This window comes from Argiope bruennichi, chromosome X2 (genome assembly GCF_947563725.1).
Source record: "Argiope bruennichi chromosome X2, qqArgBrue1.1, whole genome shotgun sequence".
NCBI classification, from domain to species: domain Eukaryota; kingdom Metazoa; phylum Arthropoda; class Arachnida; order Araneae; family Araneidae; genus Argiope; species Argiope bruennichi.
Genome location: NC_079163.1, coordinates 35,788,468 through 35,801,306, shown reverse-complemented (window position 1 = coordinate 35,801,306; position 12,839 = coordinate 35,788,468). Strand labels below are relative to the sequence as shown.

The following is a 12,839-nucleotide window of genomic DNA, read 5'->3' as shown; positions in this document are numbered from 1 at the left end:
TACGACCACTTTAGAGCAAAAGAACGGAAGAGATGGCTTTGTAAGTACTTGATATCTTTTTAATATTGGGGGCTCCTTGTGTATTGCAATCTGATAATGGGAGAGAATTTGTAAATTCCGTTATAGAACAGTTATGTACGTATTGGCCAGAATTGAAGATTGTTCATGAGAAACCCGTCACAGCCAGTCGCAGTGCTCGGTTGAGAGGGCCAATCAAGACGTAGAAACTATGTTGGCTTCATGAATGAAGGATAATCAAACTACAAATTGATCCAATGGTCTTCGTTTTGTTCAATTCATGAAAAACAGAACATATATATAGAGACAGAGATAATTCCAAAAAATATATTTTTCGAATTCAGTGAGGTGTGAAATGTGAAGATTCGTTTTACTCTCATGTTCAATGTTTTTGATATTTGCAATGCTTTCTTTTTATATACTTTGTATATGAGAAAGTAAAACAAAAAAAGAAAAGAAAAAATAGTGAAGTTCACAATATGACAAATTACAAAAACGTTAAAATTCAAAACAATTAGTTCATTGATCAGTGCTAATAAAAGAATTTTCCCTAAATTTATTATCAAAAAGTGGCAGTTTTTAGTGGCGTCGGTGATCTCATAGTTTGGCGACAAAATAGATATTACAAGAAACTTCGAGAATTTTAACGATTCAGCCAATTGGAACCGAGATACGCCTGATTGGTCCAGAATTTTCTCGACTCGCTTCCGGGAACTATAAAAGGCCAACAGTCTCAAGCTGCAGTCAGTCGTAGTCAATTATCGAGTCGTCGAGAGGATAACGAAACAACTGCAGTATAGTCATGCGAAGAACAAGTTTTGTGTGGAGCTCAAACGATTGCTGAACTGTGCTGTCTGCCGAGTCCTGGTTTTAAAGAGGAGTAGCCAGTGGTGTAGTAGTGTGTCTAATCGATGCATCTAAAGCAAAGGAGACAGTGGAGAATTGCAGACGTTTGGAGAGGCCGTAGAGTGAAGCTACGTGAATTCCCACCTTTTGCTGAATTCTGTCTGGCCGCTTTATGTGTTTTGGTTGTTATTACTACCGATAATTACTTGTGGGCTACTGTTTGTTGTAGTGTGTTGCCTGTGTTCGTCTCGGCTATATAAATTTGTCGTCTTTGTGTTTAGTAGACGTCGTTGTGTGTTTCCTACTAAAGGACTGTTTATTTTCATCAACCAGCAAATCGTCAAAAGAACCCCGACGGAAGTATATCCGTAACAATATCTATTAACATATTTCTCCATTAGAAACACATATGGTTTTAAAACATATGAGTTTTTATTTGTTAAAAGTCGCTCATTGAAAAAAATCGCAATTAAAAATTGTGGACCACTTAGAAGGTAATTTTTTTAAAATTTGTATTCCATCGTCATTCGTTTGAGAAAATGTTTTTGAAGCACTTCTAGGTTGGAAGTTAGATGACTTGTAGTGCACTTTTATGTGCCACGCTAATGTATTTAAAGTTAACAATCTGTAATAATTACTTACTCCAATCTCTGATCCTCCATGACTGCTTCCCCTTTCTGAACCTGATCTCGATATAATCTTAGGAGCTGCTTTTTCTTTGAAATGAAGTTTTTCGTTTTTAATTACTACATTGCCGCCTCCCGGTTTGTGCTTCGTATTATCCAAAGATCCTATCTTTGGAGCAGCTTTTGCCTTAAAATCCAATTTTTCAGTAGTAACCTACAAGAAATATATAAACAAAATAATTGTTGATTTTACATTAATATACCTAAGAAAAGGAAAATAAAATAACAATATGTAGGCATGTAAAATATTCAGATTTGAAATTGCTACTAATGAACATTATTTAGGCGAAATTATATTTTATTTAACAGTTAGCATTAGTTTTCGGTATTTTTAGAAGTTTTTGAAAAGCTAACTCTGTTTAAAGATAAATAACATCTAGAAACTCATAATTTATGGCTAAATAATCGTTTTTTTACAAGGTTTTCTACGCTGAAACCTTTGAAACTTTAGGACATACTTCAATTCCTTATTTTCAAAACATTAACTTGACTTATTAGTTAATAAACGCTCCCATGTAATTTTCATGCATTAAAAATACATATGGTTTTCAAATAAATAAATATAGAAGTCTTGCCGTATGGGTTTAGAAATTTTTAAGAAATATCAAATTATTTTAACTCTAATCTTCAATACAAGTAATTTTTCTGTACGATTTAAAAAAAGAATCAAAGTATACAACTACAGTAACTCTTGAAGAATTATGATAATTGGTTAATGTTTTTTAGGATGCCATTTTTAATTACGAAAAATTCGCACACAGTAGTAGAGTTTTAAAGTTTGAGGCCACAGGCAAAAATTACTTTGAGGTTCCTTTGCTAGCTTGATGTCGTAAATTTACCACCCTCTTAGTGCATTGATGTACATCGAAAGGATTTAGAGGTCTCCTCAAGGTCTTATAGCAAAAGGAGAGCATCTTTGGCGCCTATGCGAAAAACCACCACTGTTTGCAAACAATCCATGCATAGTTTTCATACATTGTTTATTCCGTACTGTACAATTCTAAAAATTTGGGACATAATTTATTGCAACACATTTAATGCTCCATGCTTCAAATATCATAGAATAATATAGATTTGCAGTTACTTAATCATTTTGTTCACGGATTATATAGATTATTTTGCTCTTTTTAATGTTTTTGACTCACGCAATACATTATAAATTTGAATTCGGTGTCTTTTGTACAAGGACGCAAAGAAATACTTAGAATTTTTAATGATAACGAGAAAGATTCACATACATATTCTGTCGAATTAATTCTGATTTGTGTTTTATTTGCTTATTATGTTTTAAATGTTAAATAATATACTAAAGTAATAAACAGTTAAGAATGGAAGGATTGCATTTTGTAAACAGAACAGTGAAAAGGTGTAAATTTATTTATTTTAAATTTGGGAAACAAAATATTTAAATAAATAATACTATGATGAAACAATAAAAAATACCAGTGACAATGTAATGATTATTTAATTTTAAAGCTGCTAAAAAACGAATGATTTTTTTAGTCAATACAAAAAAAGTGATGTAATGGGTGAAATAGTAGCAATTGTTTCAGTGCAACAATTATAATAATTTAAGCTTTACTGTCATTTGACAGAATTTGAAAACATAATAGATATAGATGTAAGAATATAAAAAATGTAATAGATCTTGTGGTTTTCTTTGAGAAAAAATTTGCAACCAAACTGCTTTAAAATCATCATGATTCTATCGATACGTGATAAACGATTTTTATTATTTTTATGACTCACGAGTGGAAGCAGCTGATTTTTTTATAAGCCGTTACATTCTTCTCTCTAGCATCATTTTGTATGAAAACAAACTCATAATTGTTTGCATGAAGTTAGACAAAAAAAAAAAAATGACTGAGTGTTATAAAGAACTGTGTATAAAAGATAGACCAAATTTCTTTTTTGTTTTTACTTGGTGCGTTAAAATACAAATATATATAAAAGAGGGAAACAATTATCAAATATGCATTTCTCTTGCAAGCATGGAGCTATTTAGAACTGCTTTCCAAATGTATATTATGCAATTTGATATTGAATTAGTATTTAAGAAATTCTGTATAGTATTTTAACAGAAATAAACAAAGATTTTTAGCCTTGAAAATTTTATCAGATTCATTTGTTATTAAATATAAATAGGATATAAAAATATTCTATTTATTAAATGGCAGACAGATTCTTTAATTCTTCAAGTTTCAGGACAACAAAAAATTCACATGGCCTGAAAAATAATCAATAAAATGCACAAAAATGAATTAACACTTTTATATTTTGATATTATCAACTACCTTTACAGTTCCGCCACCTGGTTTATGTTTCAAGTTGTCTTTAGAGCCAACTTTGGAACTGACATTTTTAAAATCAACCTTTTGGGTTATTATCTTCTTATCTCCTCCACCTGGTTTATGTGTAGCATAATCTAGGGAACCAACTTTAGGTTTCGCATTCCATTCTAGTTTTACAGATTCCACCTAAAATAAAAATAGGACAAGAAAAAACATTTCGATAACAGGCACGATTAACATGTTCATTAATTTAAATATGGGATGTTTATAAATGATTATGTCAACTTTGCAGGGCTATTAAAAGAAAACAAAACAAAGTACAACCTTATTGTTCATTGGAGATTACAAATAACAGTTGGAAGCTTAAATTCAACACAGTTACAAGTATTCATTGAAAATCCCTTCAAAAATACAAATAATATCAATATGATACCATAACTCAACCCATACTTTTTCAGCATGTCTGATGTGACGCATTGAAAGCCTGCAGGTATGTATGTTTTAAGTTGGTCAACATCTGCTGGTAGCGAGGGAACGGACACCTGCTGTTTGCGAAATCAAATACTTCCATACGCGCATATCTGTATTCTTTCTAAACTTCACACCAGGCATATAGAAACGTTTGTGAGATGAGTTATCGTACGGTTTCGATATCCTTTGCATTTTTTGAGGGACTCACAATAAATAAAACTGCATTGAATTTAAACTTTCAACAGTTATTTTGAACAACAATGCTATACTTTGTTTTATTTTATTTTAACAGACCTGCAAAGCTGGGATAGCCATTCATAAAAAACCAAGATAATACTGAGAACTTAATATTACCGAGAAAAATTTGATACATAGTAGACTAGAGTACTTTTATTCATTTATTCCTTTGTTTCTGAGAAAAATTCATAAAAATTGACTGATTTGTCTTTCAACTTATATAAGGAAATTCTTTACTTATTTAAAAACATTAAACATTAGAACCTGGATTTAAAAAAAGACCATAAGACATTGGGTTAGAGTGTGTTGAGATTTAATAAGCATTTCAATTTTGATAAAAAAAAAATGTAATATTTATGATTATTCTAGTCTAAGAATATAGCATTCAAAAATTTTTTTTTCAAATGAATTAAAAGCAATTCTTATATCTAACTTATTACTTAAATATAATTTAATTCTACAAAGTATGTCAAAGTACCAACTTCTAGAGAAATTATACATTTTTTAAAATCATATTATTTCATTTTTGAATCATTATATAGTGATTGAAAATCAATATTAATTCATTTGTAAATAATTGTCAACTGTAAGAATTTTACAAGATCTAAATCATACTAATACTTGCAAGAAGAAAATAATGTGAGAAATTCAAATGACAATTGTCTTTAGCCTTTTCCTTAAGAAAAGTGCAGATACTTTTTTCACCAGACGAATTTTTTCACGTATTTCTACGCTTCTTGGAGTCAAAGACAGAGCTCTATAAAAATTTTTTTAAATACAAAAATTCATTACACGGCGCATTTAATATTGATATTGAGAATTAAATTAACTTTCAGATGATTGAAATTTTATTTAAACTTATTAAGGCGCCATAACATTTCCTCATACTATCATTTTAGGTTTTCTCTTACTATTGCTGTAATCTCAAGGAAGGCAAGATGAAGTTTTCCTAAACATTTTCAAACAAAACAGACCAATTTTAAATTTCTATCTCATATGATTTGCATAATACAATATACCACATTTATATGTATCATGTAAACCATAAAGGAAAGCACGTGCTTCAAAAAGAAAGATATATATTGTACTTATAGTTTCAATCGATAAAATGTGTTTCAAGAGCTTGTTCTCCTACTAATTTTCTTTACAAGAATAAGAAAAATGCATTAAATTTTTTTTTCTTAATAGGAGTTTTATTAGGTTTGTTCGAAGAAATCTAAACAGGTTTATTATAAGGGACTTAAAAAAAATAGATTTTTGAGAAAATATATTTGGTCTTTTAGAGCTTTATTAGATTTGTAAATATAAACAGCTGTCAAAATATATTGCTTAATTTTCACAAACGTTCTGAATTCTTACTCTTACATGGAAGAAAAATAAAATAAGATATAGACTAAAAACACAAACAGGATTGATTCAAATGTGTTTAATGTCTTGTACTGTTGTTAAGTTTGTGACTTTGAATCTGTACTAATATTAATTATGTGCCAACATTTCATAATAAACCTTATACAATCTTAAACAACAACAAGACTGATACGACAATTGAATTCTCCAAGAATAGGATAAGAGCTTTTGCAGTACTTATGTACTTCAAAAGGTTTTGCAGTACATAAGCACTGTAAAAGCTTTTATTGCTTACTTTATAGTAAACGCTTATAACGCCTTATAGTAAGAGCTTAAAGGAGCATCCGAAGTGCATGTTCTTATTCCTGCAGCCATGTTGTTGTGCTGCTGTTAAATTTGCATCCATGAAACTTGTGCCGCACCTTTTAACTGATTTATAATACCTTCTTTCCTAATTTATTACCCGTATTACCGTATCGATTCCCTTGGCGTTTATGGTTTCATGCTTCATTGTAAAATTCACTCAGTTTGGAATGCCTGACCAGCACTTTAATTATTTCTTAGGACTTTTTAATCACTTTCTATAGTACAAATCAAGTAATAAAAGTGTGTATAACTGCAAGATTAAGCAATTACTCACTAAAATAGTTTCATTATTGCTAATTGAGCAGAAAATCCAAGAAAATAAACATAATTATATATGTTTTAATATTAGATAACCAACCATAACCTATCTGATCAAATAAGACACTTTGAATTTTTAACTTCGTTTTATTTTCATCCCGGGAGCCACAGCAGCACGGTCAAGGCACGTTCGTTCACAGCACGGCACAAAAGCAGAAGAAGGTAATAGAGAGGGAAAATAATTTTCACAGTTCTTATATACAATGAAATTTTGATAGGTATTTCTCTAAACGCGCCGCTTTAGACAAGGGAAACACAGGGATCTTTTAAAAGAATGTCTTAGTTCTACACTTTTTTTATCCCTTCATTCGGAGCTTTTAGCCGATTCAGCAATTTTAGATTTCGTGTTGAATTAATTAAATAGAAAAAGTGGAAAGGAAGCAGGAAATAAGAGAATATTTTAGAATGAAGTTGATATGTGCTGAATTGAGCTAAGAATTAAGAAATTAATTAAGTTTAAATTAGATTTTAAAATATCATTACACACACACACACATATTCAAACGAAATTGAGCAGACATGTATGTTCCTAAGTACCGAGAAGTATTAACTGAGTTGTTTTTAACTCCCCCCCTCCAAAAAAAAGAAAGGAGGAGGAGGAAATTGTAGTTAAAATATTTTAGGTTTTCCCACCATAGTTTCCGAATAAATCACCTTAAAAAAATCACTCTTACACCAACTTAAAATTCACACAATTAGCTTTATAGTGATATCAATTTAATTAACGTATGACTTTTATCTGTTTTTAATTAATTTTTCAAAATTAATTTTAACATGATTTTTATCAATTCCATTTTTTTGTACTAATATAAACCGTATGACTTGCATGTATATGTGTTTTGTGTTTCTTACATACATATAGAACAAATAAATTAAGAAGTCGCGAATATAGCGACTTCTGAAATATAGCGACGAATTCATTATATAATAATCACATTTTGATCATATGCTCCTTCACTATACATTACATTATAATCATAATTTTATAACATAGATTTTTGAAACATTTAACATCATTTACAATAGCTAGATTATATAATAATTACATTTTGATCATATGAGGCTTCAATACACTTCAATATAGCGGTTAATTCATTATATAATAATCACATTTTGATCATATGCGCTTTCACTATACATTACATTATAATCATAATTTTACAGCATAAATTTTTGAAACATTTAACATCATTTACAATAGCTAGATTGTATAATAATTACATTTTGATCAGATGAGGCTTCAATACACATTGCTTAATCATCACAGTTTACAATAATCATAGATTTTCAAATATTTGACGAATACCTTTTTGTCACCTCCTTTTGGCCTATGAGTAACATTATCCAACGATCCTATTTTAGATTTTACGTTTTTAACGTTCGGTGGCGGTGCATTTCCCACAGGAGCTTTAATCGGGGGTATTTCTGAAAAAAAAATGCTTTGTTAGAAAAATCAAAATACGCATAATCATTATTTATATTATTTTAATAAAAACTTTAATTCTAAGAACAATTAGCATGTTTTCACAAACTATAGCATTAATGTGCATTCATTTTTATTCAAGAATTCGTTTTTGTTAGGTGCAAAATCCATCGTCTTTTAATTACAATAGAAATATCTGTGTTTTTTATTGAATCATATTCATAAATAAGTAGTATTGTTGCATATCAGGATATTCACACGATTTTATAAATTTTATTAAAACAACTTATGTACCAAAGAATAATTTACATATTCCGTTATTTTATAGGGATATTTCTTAAGTTAAATATAACAAGTAATATAATCTTACACTGGATATCATATTTATGTTGAAGAAAATTTATTATTAGTAATTTATTATACAAATTTTAATTGTATAAGTTAAATCGTATTTTTATAGAACAATTACGTTATGTATATTAATAAATATTCTTGAAACTGTTACAAAAAAATTAAATCCACTTAGGAATAAATAATGAATATAACACTCCAAAATTCCCTTGATATTTCACCTCTACAAGTTTCATAGTGATGCATTAAAAGAGAAATTTTATTGACATAATTTTATTATTTGTATCTTACACTCTCCGCATCTTCAAATAATTTATTGCATATAAAAATTGAAATAAATTCAAACAAGAATTGCAGTTATTAATGGATTTCTAAACAAAATTTTCATTTTTTCGTCGTTGTTCTTTTGTTAATAGTAATAAAAGCAGCAGCGATCTCTTTGATAATTCAATAGAATTAATCTCTTTCAGACATCTCATTCGAAAGATAAGTAGAAAGATGAAGAAAGAGACGACGTATTTTAAACACCAGCTTAGAAAAAAAATGTTTTCCAGTGTGTTTTTTTCTCCAAAAAAAATCAACTTTCATAGTGGTCTTAGCTCTATTTATTCTAGCACATTCATGAGTCAAAGATTGAGGTCAATGAGAAGAATGGAAATTACTATTAAACTAAGCGATATTGATGCATGTAAGTAGTATCTGAAATACCTATCGGACTTTCCAGTTCCGGCGAAATTGTGATTATATACTGAGTGTTATAATATATATATATATATATATATATATATATATATATATATATATATATATATATATATATATATATATATATATATATATATATATATATATATATATATATATATATATATATATATATATATATATATATATTGTTTTATGGATATTGTATGTAAAAATGCAAAAAGAGTTTATTCATGAGTTAGACTATAAAAAGACAGCGCATTTTAAACACTAGCACAGAAATAAAAATGCTTTGCAGTGTTTTTTTTAAACCAAAAAACCAACTATCATAGTGGTCTTAACCCTATTTGGTCTAGTACATGATGTAGCATATCCATGAGTCAAGATTGAAGTTACAGAGAAAGTGTGGAAATTTCTGTTCATCTAACCGACGTTGGTGCATCTAGGCAGAAGTTCAAATCGGACTTCCAATAATTTTCAAGAGAAATCGTGATTAGTTACTGAATGATATAAAGTTAAAAAATGTAAAAAATGTATATATATATATATATATATATATTTCTGTTTTAATGATATTGTATGCAAAAATGCAAAAAGAGTTTACTCATGTGTCAGACAATAAAAATCATGACTAACTTTTTTCAGCAGCTGAAACATTTCGAGAAGCGGTTGAAGAGGTGGATCGAGATGGAGCTTTCTCGGTTTTCAGTGAACTGGGCTTAGAATCCTAGGAGAAAACATCACTATTAATTTCAACAAACTATCAAATGAGTGAAACAAATCAGATTTTGAAATTCATCTTAATTTTGAAATTCATGTAAAATTCATCATTAAGATAAGAACTAAAAATCAATTTTTTATTCATAATTCTTCTATAAAGTCTCAACAGTTTTACTAGAGGATTACTTATTTACTTACTAATATCCAAAAGTCCTTTTAAGATGGGATTCCAACGAAAAGGAAATAAAAATCTTCCTTTTCTTTTTTTAATATCATTGGAAGATAATATAGGTGGTCCCCATTAATAGTTCGTGGCTTTAAATATTCGTACTTTTCGTTATTAATACCAAATCGAACTATTACAATTATACAAGGAATTGAAAATATTCACATATTATTTAAAGTATAGATAGATAATTTTTTCGAGAGTAGTGAAATCCAGATATGTTGCTGAGCATACGTAGCGAATGCAAAAAATTAGGTATTATCTAAATATTAGAAAATTATTATTTTTTTTTTTACAAAATACATCGATTCCAATGGAAGAAAGAAAAACGTGCTATGGCCTTTCACATCAATGGACGATATACTAATATTTGATCATTCATGTATTTGTTTGTACATTTCTTATCTTTCTATGATAGTTACAAATCTAGCTATCTAGTTTAATAGTAAGTAAGATTAAAATCATCAACAGGGTAACTAAAGGAAAGACAAATTAGTTCTGTGGAAGTAGCAATTTTTCTGATTCTCGATTCTTGAAATCAGTTTTTCTGGTTACCACAGAAATATACCTCGATTTTTCAAAAAAATGAGTTAAAAAATGAATTATAATATATATATATATCGCATATGTTAAAAATCTTGACTTTTGTCCCTATATTAAATATTTAATATCGGTGGAATAAGACTTAAGAGCATATGAATGTTCTTAGCATATTAATGTTATAATATCCAAAACATATATATAGAAACATATACATAAAACATAGAACATATTAATGTCACAATATCCAAAACGCATGAAAGATCATTTAGCTATTTTTGAAGCAGTAATTTCTATATTTAGCTACATAGTTCGCATATCATATTAATATATATATATATATTACCCGTTTGATTTTTGATAACTTTTGATAGCTTAATCTTTTTTTTTTTTTTTGATTAATCGTTTATAATCATTATGCACTCCATAACAGGTAACGTTTGGAAATAAAAATTGTGAAAAAGACAGAATTAAATAAAATCTTTTCATAAAGATGATAGAGATTTTGGTTATATTTGAGATTAAGAATGATTTGGCATGTGTTTTTTGACATGATACTTAACGTCATTAATCACACTGGAATAACATGGGCGAGATTCATTATTAGTTTCCATCATTGTAAGTCTTCGGAAGAAAACTCATGTATAAATCATTATAAAAGAAAACTAATCTTATCCATGACTATTTTTAGTGATTTTCATGAATATCTGGATTCGTTCGTATTTTATAATATCTGAAAGAAAGAAACAATGGGCAATATTTCAGCTTTTAACAGAGAAAATAAGTCACTGAAAATCTACTATTAAACTAACTCTAATAATTTGAATGGAGACGCACTCGCATACTGTAGAGTAAAAAAACAGTGGTAACATATTAATGCAAATGTAAATAGTTATTGTTTCTATAGAAACATCAATATTAGCTAATTATTATCCTTTTATGTCTTATCATTCAATCTTCATTGGTTACTTTAGTAATAAAATTTACATTATATATTTAACCTTTTCTGTCATTTTTATTTATTTTTATGCGTTAGTTCTCTGTTCAGTCATCTGATATATCTGTTAAGAGTAAAGTAAGACAATGCGAATAAACAGCTTTAGTTTGATTGCAATTTGACGAATCATGAATTATGAAATTTGTGAGTTTTCTCAGCTGTTAAGTCACTATTTTTGTCAAAAAATTAACCATAGAAATGCATATTAAGGGTTAAATAGCATTATAGATGGACCAAAAACAAGTTTACACAATTTTTTAAACTATGGAATATTTAAAAATAGCATCTCAAAGAGTAAAATGGATCCTGAAAAATCAAAATATTTCTTTTCTGACAATAATTATTTTAAACATTAAACTTTTAGACGGTGGAAAGATAAGGTTAATATAGATTTTTAAAAAAAGTTATAATCCTTTTTAAAAAAAGAAAAAAAATTAAAACCACTGAAAACTAAGATATTTATTTTTAGTTACAGTGAATTAGTAATGTCATGAATTCCAACAGGTCATTAAGTTTCAAAGAGCATTTTGAAAATTAGACTTTAGATAACTATATTACTCTCATTCTCTTACTATATTTAGCTTACTATATTATTCTTAATAATACTATATTTTTTAGTTATTCTTTTTATTTTCATCTAAGTTAAATAGATAAAAAAAAATTCCTTTCATCCCGCTTACTGTTACATAAAAAATTGACAAATGAATTATTTATTTACAACTAGGTAAAGGAATATTTTATCGTTGACGATTATTAAAAATATGATAAAGTACTAACGGCAATTTCACAGCTTCCATATGTATTATTTTCAAATAACTTAGACAGCGTATTCAACAGAAGTGCCACGTCAAATTATTTTAGACTGATATTTAATCCATCATCAATTTTTTCCCTACATGAAAGGATTACATTTCTATTTAATAAAGAGTTCGGTATTGCATTGATACAATGGCTTGCAATCAATTGCTTGCACCTTTTTCAAACTTTCTACTATTGAGATTGATTAAAAAAACAAGATACTGATAATAACAACATTAGTGTAAAATTGAGAAAGACAAGTTTTAATTAAAGAAAGAACAAAACAAAAAAGGAAAAATTACATTAATTTTCTCGAACAACAAACGAGTTTCCAAATTAAACACTCATAAAATCATAAGTTTACCATCGATTGTGACGTTTCAGAAGTAAATATTGTATAGTGAATTATTCTGAGGCGGTAAGAACGTAAATTTATATAAAACTGAAAAAGTATGAAATAAGAAACCCTCTAATATGTTTGATTATATGATTTTATATC

General features: G+C 28.1%; 1 protein-coding gene across 1 annotated transcript in view; it reads right to left on the bottom strand.

Annotated features, from left to right (window-relative positions):
• LOC129960273 (microtubule-associated protein 2-like) overlaps positions 1 to 12,839 on the bottom strand; it is a 47,593-nt gene that overhangs the window by 8,527 nt on the left and 26,227 nt on the right. Inside the window, exons 4-7 of the mRNA XM_056073567.1 lie at positions 9,696 to 9,786; positions 7,887 to 8,005; positions 3,845 to 4,027; positions 1,507 to 1,704 (exon numbers count right to left, since the gene is read on the bottom strand). Coding sequence (XP_055929542.1) covers positions 1,507 to 1,704; positions 3,845 to 4,027; positions 7,887 to 8,005; positions 9,696 to 9,786 — 591 coding nt within the window. The remainder of the gene's footprint in view (positions 1 to 1,506; positions 1,705 to 3,844; positions 4,028 to 7,886; positions 8,006 to 9,695; positions 9,787 to 12,839) is intronic.